A 14,524-nucleotide genomic window follows, 5' to 3' on the forward strand; every position below is an offset into this window, starting at 1 on the left:
GATGTATATCCCACATGTCTATCTCACATGTCTATCCCACATGTCTATACCAGACCAGATGTATATCCCAAATGTCTATCCCAGACCAGATGAACATCCCAGATGTATATCCCAGATGTCTATCCCACATGTCTGTCCCAAATGTCAATCCCAGATGTACATCCCAGACGTCTATCCCACATGTCTATCCCAGACCAGATGCATATCCCAGATGTCTATCCCAGATGTCTATCGGACATGTATTTCCCAGATCTATATCCTACATGTCTATCCCAGACCAGATGTACATCCCAGATGCATATCCCAGATGTCTATCCCAGATGTCTATCGGACATGTATTTCCCAGATCTATATCCCACATGTCTATCCCAGACCAGATGTACATCCCAGATGTATATCCCAGATGTCTATCCCAGACCAGATGTATATCCCAGATGTATATCCCAGATGTACAGTACCAGTCAAAAGTGTGGACACACCTACTCATTCAAGGGTTTTTCTTTATTTGTACAATTTTCTACTTTGTAGAATAATAGTGAAGACATCAAAACTATGAAATAGCACATATGGAATCATGTAGTAACCAAAAAAGTGTTAAACAAATCAAAATATATTTTATATTTGAGATTCTTCAAAGCCACCCTTTGCCTTGATGACAGCTTTGCACACTCTTGGAATTCTCTCAACCAGCTTCATGAGGTCGTCACCTGGAATGCATTTCAAATGAATGTCAGTCAATCCGGAAAATGTCAAGAACTTTGAAAGTTTCTTAAAGTGCAGTCGCAAAAACCATCAAGCGCTATGATGAAACTGGCTCTCATGAGGACCGCCACAGGAAAGGAAGACCCAGAGTTACCTCTGCTGCAGAGGATAAGTTCATTAGAGTTACCAGCCTCAGAAATTGCAGCCCAAATAAATGCTTTACAGAGCTCAAGTAACACACACTTCTCAACATCTCAACTGTTCACAAGAGACTTCGTGAATCAGGCCTTCATTGTCGAATTACTGCAAAGAAACCACTACTAAAGGGCACCAATAATAAGAAGAGACTTTCTTGGGCCAAGAAACACGAGCAATAGACATTAGACTGGGCGAAATCTGTCCTTTGGTCTGATGTCCAAAGGTTCGTTTTTGGTTCCAACCGCCGTGTCTTTGTGAGACGCAGAGTAGGTGAACGGATGATCGCCGAAGGTATGGTTCCCACCATGAAGCATAGAGAAGGAGGTGTTATGGAGTGGTGGTGCTTTGCTGGTGACACTGTCAGTTATTTATTTAGAATTCAAGGCACACTTAACCAGCATGGCTACCACAGAATTCTGCAGCGATACACCGTCCCATCTGGTTTGCGCTTAGTGGGACTATCATTTTTTTCTTCAACAGGACAATGACCCAACACACCTCCAGGCGGTGTAAAGGCTATTTGACCAATAAGGAAAGTGATGGAGTGCTGCATGAGATGACCTGGCCTCCACAATCACCCGACCTCAACCCAATTGAGATGGTTTGGGATGAGTTGGACCGCAAAGTGAAGGAAAAGCAGACAATAAGTGCTCATCATATGTGGGAACTCCTTCAAGACTGTAGGAAAAACATTCCAAGTGAAGCTGGTTGAGAGAACGTCAAGAGTGTGCAAAGCTGTCATCAAGGCAAAGGGTGGCTACTTTGAAGAATCGGATTTGTTTAACACTTTTTTGGTTACTACATGATTCCATATGTGTTATTTCATAGTTTTTATGTTTTCCCTACTATCCTACAATATAGAAAATAGTAAAAATAAAGAAAAACCCTTGAATGACTAGGTGTGTCCAAACTTTTGACTGGTACTGTATTTCCCAGATGTCTATCCCAGATCCCAGACCAGATGTATATCCCAGATGTCTAACACAGATTCCAGACCAGATGTATATCCCATATGTATATCCCAGATGTCTATCACAGAACCCAGACCAGATGTATATCCCAGATCTATATCCCAGATGTCTATCACAGAACCCAGACCAGATGTATATCCCATATCTATATCCCAGATGTCTATCACAGAACCCAGACCAGATGTATATCCCAGATGTCTATCACAGAACCCAGACCAGATGTATATCCCAGATGTATATCCCAGATGTATATCCCAGATGTATATCCCAGATGTCTATCACAGAACCCAGACCAGATGTATATCTAGATGTCTATCAAAGATCCCAGACCAGATGTATATCCCAGATGTCTATCACAGATCCCAGACCAGATTCAGGACACTGTGTATACTGTATGTGTTTCTGTTTGAAATCAGGAAAAATAATAAAACATGCATCTGAATATTTACAGCCAACTAATTTACATTTTACAGTCAACTAATTTACATCGAAAGATGGAAAACAAAACACCTCAAAAGTCCTTTTATAGTCCTTTTTGAAAGAATAGTACAATTCCTCACCCATACAGTATGGTCTTAAAGTTGTCCAAATGAGCTATCCTGTGGGTAGGGAACCATTTGAATAATTTTATTCACCCATTTGAATAGCAGACAAGATCAAAATGGAAGCAGTCCATGAAGCAGTGGCAACTGACTGAGCATTCAATCTGACTGAAGTACATTCACACACCCATTGTTTTTATACTCTCACCTGGCAAATATAAAAATATGTTAGTCCGTTCATGAATACAACCTTTACATTTCTCTCTCCAGGACTTTCCCTTGACATTGAAGTTAAGTGCTTTGTCACTGGATTTGGGACCATCTGATTGACTGTCAGTCAATAGGTTCCACACACTGTGATTTAATTGAATAGTAGCTATAAGGAAACTGCAAAAGAGGACAATTTTCACTCGTGGTAAGGATAAAAAAAGAACACAAGCCACTTGCGTATGAGATCCGTCTGTCTATGAAGGGATCTGGGGTTGGGTTGAGGGGGATGGCCAGTATATGCAGCTTTTACAATGTGCTATAAAGTCTATACATCTTCAGACATTTAAAAACATTGTTTGCACTTTATATTGTCATTCACTACTTTGCTTTGTAGATCAGAGTTCCTACGACAATGAGTAATCAGTAATAATCCAGTATCATTGGTCAGAAGCCCCAACTGACCTCCAATAATACAAAATCAGTAACATTCAATAACGATAAAGTAACAAAAATACATAAAGTGCACCTTAAGTTAAGAACTTCACAGGCATTTAGTGCAGACATTTATGAATAATATAAACGTAATAAAAAGTTAAATTAAAATACCAAAAATATAACATGACAAAGCTAATATTTAGAAACTAGGAAAATATCCTTTGACATGTGAGTAATTCAAAGTTTCTAAATGTCCCTCATTCCCTGTCCTAGTTGATTCTGAAACCATGTTGTTGCATCATGGACCACATTAAGCATGTATTGCCTTTGCACCCACCTAATGGTCTTTGTATTGCAGAAGAAGTGCCATTCATATGAAATTAATGATTTTTTTGTTTACTGCTTTTTAGTGTTCAGTCTAACCACGATATACTGTTCTATCCACCATCATCCTGTCCTTTATAGCCCTTCAGTTGGCATCATCTGTAAGTATTAACATTCCTGGTTGTTTTATTAACACTTACATATCATACGTTTGTGTTACTTTTACAGATATATTGTCACTAGACTAAACCGGATTAGCCGTTCCTATTGAAATGAATGTAGCTAGCTGCTATCAACATGCTAGCTACTTAGTATGTGTGTGTGTTTTGTATGCTGTGACTTTTTGTGTTGCAGTTTTACACTTTTCATCCTTAAATCGACTAAAGATATCTCCGGCCTAGTTCTTGGATGATTGAGTGTTTTGGATGAGTTTCAGCTGGCTGTATAGCTGAAAAAGCGCTCGATGGGAGCAAGGACTTATTAAGGACAGCACAAGGACAGAAGGCTAAAAAATAATTAAAAACAGAAAGAACACAAAGAAAATCATTCATGTTTTTATATGTATTTACATTATATAACTTAATAATAAATATAATAATTTCTCTATGCACACTCACGGTGTAATTTCTGACCCATTTACAGTAGTGAACATATTAATATTGTATTACAGAGAGTCTAGCAACCTTGAATAAGAGCACAAGTCGTATTTTAAAGATAGCATATGGTAGATGGATAGAGAATTCACAGGTACAGTAAGGTAAGGGCCCTCAGTTTCACTCCCACTCCCTCCCCCTGGAAGTGTTAGGGACTCTGACCCTGTGTTTGATCAGGACTGGCCCTGTGTTTGATCAGGACTGGCCCTGTGTTTGATCAGGACTAGCCCCAGTGTGTTAGTTTCTATGTACTGTATGACTAGACTACTACCCCGTGTGTGCCTATTGTAGACTGCTCACTGTGTGAGTGGGGCCTATTGTAGACTGCTCACTGTGTGAGTGGGGCCTATTGTAGACTGCTCACTGTGTGAGTGGGGCCTATTGTAGACTGCTCTCTGTGTGAGTGGGTTCTGTTGTAGACTACTGTCTGTGTGAGTGGGGCCTGTTGTAGACTGCTCACTGTGTGAGTGGGGCCTGTTGTAGACTGCTCACTGTGTGAGTGGGGCCTGTTGTAGACTGCTCACTGTGTGAGTGGGACCTGTTGTAGACTGCTCACTGTGTGAGTGGGGCCTGTTGTAGACTGCTCACTGTGTGAGCGGGGCCTGTTGTAGACTGCTCTCTGTGTGAGCGGGGCCTGTTGTAGACTGCTCTCTGTGTGAGCGGGGCCTGTTGTAAACTGCTCTCTGTGTGAGCGGGGCTGTAATCTGTCTATGTATCATGTGTTCTTCATCAACGTCAAACAAGGTCAGCAGCCTTAACTCAACATCCCCCCCTCCCCTCCCTTCCTCCCTTCCCTTCCCCCCCCTCCCTTTCTCCCCTCCCACTCACACGCCCAGTCCGGCCGTGGACGGTACATTCACACATTCGACTCCACGAAAGGTCTCTTTGGTTTGATGGGGGAGGTGGGGCCCTGCCTAGAGTCACGGGACATATCACGGGAGAGCTGTCGGTACATGTTGTCCTGGTAGGCCTGAGCTACGGGCAGAGTCCTGGCCACCTTCACGTCTGGGTAGGTGGGCACCTGGCTCACCCTCTCCAGGATGTCCCCTCCTCCACCCCGGGAGGCGCCGTTGGCCAGCTTGCCCAGGGAGGACTGCTGCTGCTGGGGCTGCTGGGGGTAGTAGTCCTCCTCCAGGAGTTGTCCGTTCTGGGCGTTGTTAGTCTTGTTGTAGTAAGCGAAGTTCCCCAGCGAGGTGGGGGGGCTGTAGGACGAGCCCTGCTGGACCAGTTGGCCGGGCGATGTGGGGCTGATGCCAGAGTCCATGGAGGTCATAGCCCAGGGCCGCTGGGACGAGGGCTGCTGCAGGTATTGAGTCTGGTGAGTCCGTGCTGTCTTGTCTATGATGCCCATGAAGGGCGTGGTCCGTGAGCGGGTGCTCTCACCCTGGTACAGCCCCCCACCGCCCCCCTGGGAGGGCGAGTTTGGGGAGATGTCGTCGTTACAGGAACGCTCGTACCCCTCGTAGCCTTCGTAGCCCTCGTAAGCCACCTGCAGCGGGATCTCCATCCCCTGGATGGAGGAGGAAGGCCTGAAGCCTGGGACTAGATTACAGCTAGAGCCCCCTGTGGGGATGTTGTTGCTGGAAGGGGAAAAGCGGAGGCCCGCGCTCTGGGAGTGGATGAGGGGCCGGGGAGTGGAAATGTGTGGTTTGATCTCCGTGGTAGTGGCACTGACGGGCCGCCTCACCATGTGGCCGATCTCTGGTGATCCGAGCTGGCACTGGGGCATGGCACTGTTTTGTCGCTCCAGCTCGTGCTTGGCACCAGGGTAGTAGGCAGCTGATTGGCTGCGGCTAATCTGGGGGGTCTGGCTATAGCGGACAGCTCCCTGGAGCTGGCCCCCTTGTCCTCCCCCACTGCTGGCACGGTAGGCAGAGGAGGGGCGCTGGGGTAGCTCATCCTTCATCAGGCCCTCTATGACCCCTCCCCGGCCCCCGTGCTGACAGAGGGCCCCAGCTGAGAGGCTGGACTGGGGCATGGAGCGACCATCCAGGGAGGGCTGGTACATCAACCGGCTCTGGCTCTCCATCGGCACATCCATGGAGGCCCCCTGGTAACGCATGGGGTGACCCATCTGGCCGTATGTGTTGCTGGGCTGATTGGTGCGAACAATCTGGGCCATGGAGGGCTGAAGGCGCAGGCCCTGTGCCTGGTGGTGCTGTTGAGCCTGGTGATGCAGGGAGTCCTGGTGGTGTTGGGAGGCCTGGTGGTGTAGTTGGGCCTGGTGGTGCTGTTGGGAGACCTGGTGGTTCAGTTGGGCCTGGTGGTGCTGGTGGGTCTGGAGGGTGTCGTGGTGCAGAGAGGCCTGGTGGTGCAGGGAGGCCTGGTGGTGCAGGGAGGCCTGATTATGCAGGGAAGGCTGTGAGCTCTGCTGGAAGGACCTCTGGCTGCTCATCTTTGAAAGGGTAGGCTGCTCCTGCTGGTAGCGCACCGGAGACCCTGACTGGGACCTGTACAGACACACACTCTCCACCGGGGGACTGGCTCTGTACTGGCTCTGTACCCCACCCCGACGCAGAGGGGATAGCGGGGGGCTCTGGTATCCGTGGTCCATCCCTTGTCCCCCTCCTCCATTGGGCGGGGGGCTGAAGCGGTAAGTGGTCTGGTGCACCGGGGAGGCCTGCGGAGGGCTGTGTCGGTAGGGGGAGTTGTGGTGCGTGGGGGACATTGAGGGGGGCGACGGCAGCTGGTAGTTCTGGATGCCGGGGGATGACATGGAGGTGGGGCTGGGGTGGTCGTAGACGTAAGCCTGGCCCATGGGGGAGCCCCCTGACAGGTAGGCCTGGTCCTGGTGGTAGGGGTGCTGGTGGATGGTTGGAGAAAGAGGGGGGCTCTGGATGATAGGCAGGCTGGAGGGGTTGGAGCAGAGCTCCCTCTCGAGGGCCAGACCCATAGAACCCATACTCACCATAGACATGGCCTCCTGCTCCAGATAGTCCTCGTCCTCAAACAGATCCTGGACCGGCTCCATGTCCTCCAGCCGAGGCTCCGGGGGAGGGGGGAGCTCCAGGGGGAGTGGGAGGGAGGACAGGGACATCTCCTCCTCCTCCTCCCCCCCATCTGGGGGAGGCGAGGGGGGAGGAGATGGGGGAGGCTCCAGCTTCTGTGCGTCCTCCTCCTCCTGGGTAAGCTGTCGACACTCCTCCTCTACCCGCTGCAGGAGGCGCTGGATCTCAGGGTGGTTGGGGCTCTGCTTCATTGCTTCATTCAGGTCCTCCAAGGCCTCAGGGAACTGCCTGCAGAGACAGGCAGGAGTGGGAAAATGCAACAGGGTTGGAACTGAGGTAAGGTTTGTATTCTTACATTAAGTGTTTTTTAATGATTTTATTTATTTTATAAAACACGGCTGTGAAAATGAATAAACTAAGGAAAAAACTATTGGTCACAAAAAAGGAGGAAAATCTTATGATGAGAGACTGAAAAATATGAGATCAGAGCAGAATATGTCAACGGTTCTACAGTGGAAGGGAAGCAGGGATGTAAATAGAAGGTTACCTGCTGCTACGCTTGGCTCGGGCTCTGGCATAGTACGCTTCGTATGATTTTGGTTTCAATTCAAGTGCCTTTGTAGCAAACTCCTCAGCCATCCCAAAGTCCTGAATGAAATAACAAGTGATCCATGAGTCAGATACCGACAATAGAGGTACTATCCAGTACTGTTACATCCATGAGTCAGATACTGAGGTACTATCCAGTACTGTTACCTCCATGAGTCAGATACTGAGGTAATATCAAGTACTGTTACATCCATGAGTCAGATACTGAGGACAATAGAGGTACTATCCAGTACTGTTACCTCCATGAGTCAGATACTGAGGTAATATCAAGTACTGTTACATCCATGAGTCAGATACTGAGGACAATAGAGGTACTATCCAGTACTGTTACCTCCATGAGTCAGATACTGAGGACAATAGAGGTACTATCCAGTACTTTTACCTCCCTGAGTCAGATACTGAGGACAATATAGGTAATATCCAGTACTGTCACTATTAGTTACTACTATGTATTACTCTGGAATGCATGTATTGATAATATACTATACATGGTTGTGTCTCAAATGGTACCCTATTCTGTATATAGTGCATCTGGGCCTAGGTCAAAAGTAGTGGACTATATAGAGAATAGGTTGCCATTTGGGATGGATCCATGGTCAGAGCCCACCAACTCACGTTCAGTTTCCTCCGACATCGGGACAGATTGAGTAAGATGGACACTTTGAGCTCCCTGAAAGTCTTTAGGTCCACACTGAAGCCTTCACGGGGGAACTTTTTGAGGGCGTACTGATAGCGCTGTGCTGCCTCCTTTACTTTCCCTTTCTGTTGAATACACCGACACACACAACATGTTATTCATACAAGACAGACAACATATAGCTCTTATTGACCATTAAAATAAATCTGTAAACGCTTGAGGATAAATAAATCTGTCAAAAGTGTAGACAAAAGCATTGCAAATAGTTTGATTAGATCACAGGTTCTTTCTTGGATGTGTATACTGTATATACAGTACCTGTCAAAAGTTTGGGCACACATACTCATTCAAAGGTTTTTCTTTATTGTTACTATTTTCTACATTGTAGAATAATAGTGAAGACACCCAAACTATGAAATAACACATATGAAATCATGTAAACTCAGCAAAAAAAGAAACGTCCTCTCACTGTCAACTGCGTTTATTTTCAGCAAACTTAACATGTGTAAATATTTGTATGAACATAACAAGATTCAACAACTGAAACATAAACTGAACAAGTTCCACAGACATGTGACTAACAGAAATTTAATAATGTATCCCTGAAAAAAGGGGGGGTGAAAATCACAAGTAACAGTCAGTATCTGGTGTGGCCACCAGCTGCATTAAGTACTACAGTGCATCTCCTCCTCATGGACCGCACCAGATTTGCCAGTTCTTGCTGGGAGATGTTACCCCACTCTTCCACCAAGGCACCTGCAAGTTCCCGGACATTTCTGGGGGGAATGGCCCTAGCTCTCACCCTCCGATCCAACAGATCCCAGATGTGCTCAATGGGATTGAGATCCGGGCTCTTCGCTGGCCATGGCAGAATACTGACATTCCTGTCTTGCAGGAAATCACACACAGAACGAGCAGTATGGCTGGTGGCATTGTCATGCTGGAGGGCCATGTCAGGATGAGCCTGCAGGAAAGGTACCACATGAGGGAGGAGGATGTCTTCCCTGTGGCTCAGTTGGTAGAGCATGGTGTTTGCAACGCCAGCATGGTGTGTGCAATGCCAGGGTTGTGGGTTCGATTCCCACGGGGGGCCAGTACAAAAAAAAATGCATGAAATGTATGCATTCACTACTGTAATTCGCTCTGGATAAGAGTGTCTGCTAAATGACTAAAATATAAATGTTATGCACAGCGTTGAGATTGCCTGCAATGACAACAAGCTCAGTGTGGTGATGCTGTGACACATCACCCCAGACCACGACGGATCCTCCACCTCCAAATGGATCCCACTCCAGAGTACAGGCCTAGGTGTAATGCTCATTCCTTTGACGATAAAACGCAAATCTGACCATCACCCCTGGTGAGACAAAACCACGACGCGTCAGTGAAGAGCACTTTTTGCCAGTCCTGTCTGGTCCAGCAACGGTGGGTTTGTGCCCATAGGCGGCGATGTCTGGTGAGGACCTGCCTTACAACAGGCCAACAAGCCCCCAGTCCAGCCTCTCTCAGCCTATTGCGGACAGTCTGAGCACTGATGGAGGGCTTGGGCGTTCCTGGTGTAACTCGGGCAGTTTTTGTTGCCATCCTGTACCTGTCCCGCAGGTGTGATGTTCGGATGTACTGATCCTGTGCAGGTGTTGTTACACGTGGTCTGCCACTGCGAGGACAATCAGCTGTCTGTCCTGTCTCCCTGTAGCGCTGTCTTAGGCATCTCACAGTACGGACATTGCAATTTATTGCCCTGGCCACATTTGCAGTCCTCATGCCTCCTTGCAACATGCCTAAGGCACGTTCATGCAGATGAGTAGGGGCCCTGGGCATATTTCTTTTGGTGTTTTTCAGAGTCAGTAGAAAGGCCTCTTTAGTGTCCTAAGTTTTCATAATTGTGACCTTAATTGCCTAGCGTCTGTAAGCTGTAAGTGTCTTAACGACCATTCCACAGGTGCATGTTCATTAATTGTTTATGGTTCATTGAACAAGCATGGGAAACAGTGTTTAAACCCTTTACAATGAAGATCTATGAAGTTATTTGGATTTTAATGAATTATCTTTGAAAGACAGGGTCCTGAAAAGGAGACATTTCTTTTTTTGCTGAGTTTTGTAACCAAAAAAGTGTTTATTTTATATTCTTCAAAGTAGCCACCCTTGATGACAGCTTTGCAAACTCTGGGTATTCTCTCAACCAGCTTCAAGAGGAATTATTTTTCAACAGTTTTGAAGGAGTTCCCACATATGCTGAGCACTTGTTCGCTCCATTTCCTTCACTCTGCCGTCCAACTCATCCCAAACCATTTCAATTGGTTTGAGGTCGGGTGATTGTGGAGGCCAGGTCAGCTGATGCAACACCATCACTCTTCTTCTTGGTCAAATGTGACCCGATTCAGGAAACTAGGTGAATGTCACAAGTCACAACTTCACAGGAGAGCAGTTTGAACGTTAAAAAAAATGTTTTTATCAAAATGCCTTTTTTGGCAGGAATGCGTTCTCGAACATGTGAACTTTCATGTGCCTTAATAACAAACTTGTATGCCATCTGTTAAATTACAAGCCTTGTTTGTTACACCACAGAAAAAGTGAGCAACCCTCCCACTACCCATGATTGGCTGAGATAATGAGTGGGCTGGACATGCCAAGAGAGGAGAGAGAACTGGTCTGCCATAGAAGGCTTCTGTCTATTTGAGCTCGTCAGTCTTTGTTGGTAATCCTATCAAACGCGTCTTTTTAAAATGTATTGTGTAGTGGAGCTGCATAAGTGTTGCTCTCCACTTTCTGGAGGATCAAGTTTTGAAATCAGTGGAATTAGAGTATGATAGCTAAAGAAATGGAGAAAACACCTGTCTCTGGATTACATCTTCAAACTAAGGGCAACCGTGGCATTCCTGACAGGGAGACACGTCCATCATGCATGATGATGTATACAGGTAAGTTAGTCTAGCGTTAGCTAGCTACATTTTCAGATATTACACGTTTCCTAATTTTGACAGAAAGTGGTTTCATTTCAAGCTAAAGTGTACTGTTAGCTAGCTAGCTAACATTATCTGACTGGCTCCCGAGCTGATGTTATTATTCGTTTCCCAGAGCCGTGTGCTGTTCTAGTTAGAGCCTAATGTTAGCTAGCTAACACTGAACATGGTTGGTTAGCTCCCAGCACTGTGGCATTGTTGGCTCTGTTCATTGTTGTTTAACTAGCTAACAATAGCTGGCTGGCACGTTAGCTAATGTTACGTGATGTGTGTGAACTTACACTTTGTTTACCTAGCTAGGTACATTGTTTACCTAGCTAGCTAGCTATATGTCTTAAGCTAAAGTGTACTGTTAGCTAGCTAGCTAACGTTAGCTGTCTGGCTCCCTAACTGACATTATTATTTGTTTCCATGAGCCATTTGCTGTTCTAGTTAGAGCCTAATGTTAGCTAGCTAACATTGAACATGGTTGGTTAGCTCCCAGCACAGCAGCATTGTTGGCTCTGTTCATTGTTGTTTAACTAGCTAACGTTAGCTGTCTGGCTCGTTAGCTAACATTATGTGATGTGTGTACAACATCTGTTGAATATGGCCGGTGTCAGTCTGCAAAAAAGCGGAATGAAATTGTTGCCAGCAGAGCTGGTTAGGCTGTTTTCATGTTATTCAGAGGTAAACAAATCATCGGCCAGAGCGTCAAGTGTGCGCTCCGAGAGCGAAACGAGATGGGTGGGGCTAAAGCTTAAGAAGATGTGAAGGATGCTGAATGGGTGTAGACAAAGAACAGCTCTTCACTTCAAAGGTGATCACATTCAAAGGTGATTTTCTCAAAAGTGAGTTTACAAGTTGATCAGCTTTCAAAGCAGAATTACTTCCCCATTGCTACATAAGACCAAATCCAGGTGGTGAGTCACAAATAGCCCTTACACAGCCTGGAGGTGTGTTTTGGGTCATTGTCCTGTTGAAAAAACAAATGATAGTCCCACTAAGCGCAAACCAGATGAGATGGCGTATCGCTGCAGAATGCTGTGGTAGCCATGCTGGTTAAATGTGCCTTGAATTCTAAATAAATCACAGACAGCGTCACCAGCAAAGCACCCCCACACCTCCTCCTCCATGCTTCACGGTAGGAGCCACACATGCAGAGATCATCCATTCACCAACTCTGCATCTCACAAAGCCACAGTGGTTGAAACCAAAAATCGACAATTTTGACTCCTCAGACCAAAGGACAGATTTCCACAGGTCTAATGTCCTTCTTCTGTACACCACCCCTACCTTGTCACAACACAATTGATTGGCTCAAATGCATTAAGGAAAGAAATTCCACAAATTAACTTTTAACGAGGCACTCCTGCTAATTAAAATGCATTCCATGTGACTAACTCATGAAGCTGGTTGAGAGAATGCCAAGAGTGTGCAGTGCTGTCATCAAGGCAAAGGTTGGCTACTTTGAAGAATCTCAAATATAACATATATTTTGATTTGTTTAACACTTTTTTGGTTACTACATGATTCCGTATGTGTTATTTCATAATGTTGATGTCTTCACTATTATTGTACAATGTAGAAAATAGTACAAATAAAGAAAAACCCTTGAATGAGTAGGAGTGTCCAAACTTTTGACTGGTACTGTATATATTTTCTTTCTTATATGTATGAATATTGTCCAACAACAGGTGACAGTCCTTCCTCAGATTAGGGTAGGGCCTCCTGATCTCACCTTATAGAAGCTGTCTCCCTCCTCAATCAGCTTACTCAGTAGGATGATCATGATGTCAGGTTTGGAGGTAGCCATGGCCCATGTGGCTGGACCTGAAGAACACAGGATGAGAAAGCAGGGAACGATAAAAACATGTTGTTTTGGAGTCACAGTAAACACAGTAACAAAAACAAGTGACAACAACAACAAAGTGGCAGGAATGACAGAGATAGACAGACGTTTGTCCACTGCAGAGAAAATTACGCTATTCTCTCTCTAACATCTATTGATCCAGATAAAGGAGTGCACTGTTGGGACAAAAGTCCAGCCTTATCAATCAATAGCCACAAGCCAAAGGGGTAGAAATATGATATATCAAAACACTAAATTATGCAGCTGGTAAAGGCTGAGTCACTCCCAATCTAACTAATTGCCTTACGTCAGGTGGTGTCACTCCTACGCGACGCTCATCCCTCAACTGACAGTCAGCACAGACGGAATCATCGCAGAAAATATTAATCTAACTAGGATAACTTATCATACAGTATCTCTCTGCAAAAGCAACACTTGAAACACATTTACACATTGATTGGAGAGACGAGGACACGGTGGGTCTGCTTTTTGCATGAGGACAAGGTGGGTCTGCTTTTTGCATGAGGACAAGGTGGGTGGCCTTCTTGCATGAGGACAAGGTGGGTGGCCTTCTTGCAAGAGGACAAGGTGGGTGGCCTTCTTGCAAGAGGACAAGGTGGGTGGCCTTCTTGCATGAGGAGAAGGTGGGTGGCCTTCTTGCATGAGGACAAGGTGGGTGGCCTTCTTGCGTGAGTACAAGGTGGGTGGGCTTCTTGCATGAGGACAAGGTGGGTGGCCTTCTTGCATGAGGACAAGGTGGGTGGCCTTCTTGCATGAGGACAAGGTGGGTGGCCTTCTTGCAAGAGGACAAGGTGGGTGGCCTTCTTGCATGAGGACAAGGTGGGTGGCCTTCTTGCGTGAGGACAAGGTGGGTGGGCTTCTTGCATGAGGACAAGGTGGGTGGGCCTCCTTGCATGAGGACAAGGTGAGTGGCCTTCTTGCATGAGGACAAGGTGGGTGGGCTTCTTGCATGAGGACAAGGTGGGTGGGCTTCTTGCATGAGGACAAGGTGGGTGGGCTTCTTGCATGAGGACAAGGTGGGTGGGCCTCCTGTATGAGGATAAGGTGCGTGGCCTTCTTGCATTAAGACAAGGTGGGTGAGCTTCTTGCATGAGGACAAGGTGGGTGGGCTTCTTGCATGAGGACACGGTGGTTGGCCTTCTTGCATGATGACAAGTTGGGTGAGCCTTCTTGCATGAGGACAAGGTGGGTGGCCTTCTTGCATGAGGACAAGGTGGGTGGCCTTCTTGCATGAGGACAAGGTGGGTGGCCTTCTTGCATGAGGACAAGGTGGGTGGCCTTCTTGCATGAGGACAAGGTGGGTGGCCTTCTTGCATGAGGACAAGGTGAGTGGCCTTCTTGCATGAGGACAAGGTGGGTGGCCTTCTTGCATGAGGACAAGGTGGGTGGCCTTCTTGCATTAAGACAGGGTGAGATTCCTGCATGAGGACAAGGTGGGTGGCCTTCTTGCATGAGGACACGGTGGGTGGCCTTCATGCAT

General features: G+C 46.5%; 1 protein-coding gene across 1 annotated transcript in view; it reads right to left on the reverse strand.

Moving 5' to 3' along the window:
- Positions 1 to 626: 626 nt before the first annotated feature.
- Positions 627 to 14,524, reverse strand: part of LOC106610487 (protein TANC2-like) — a gene marked incomplete at its 5' end in the record, with an annotated part of 120,141 nt that continues 106,243 nt past the window's right edge. Inside the window, 4 exons of the mRNA XM_045724542.2 lie at positions 627 to 7,271; positions 7,531 to 7,631; positions 8,208 to 8,354; positions 12,913 to 13,004. Coding sequence (XP_045580498.2) covers positions 4,892 to 7,271; positions 7,531 to 7,631; positions 8,208 to 8,354; positions 12,913 to 13,004 — 2,720 coding nt within the window. The remainder of the gene's footprint in view (positions 7,272 to 7,530; positions 7,632 to 8,207; positions 8,355 to 12,912; positions 13,005 to 14,524) is intronic.

Source organism: Salmo salar, chromosome 01 (genome assembly GCF_965601325.2).
Source record: "Salmo salar chromosome 01, fSalSal1, whole genome shotgun sequence".
NCBI classification, from domain to species: domain Eukaryota; kingdom Metazoa; phylum Chordata; class Actinopteri; order Salmoniformes; family Salmonidae; genus Salmo; species Salmo salar.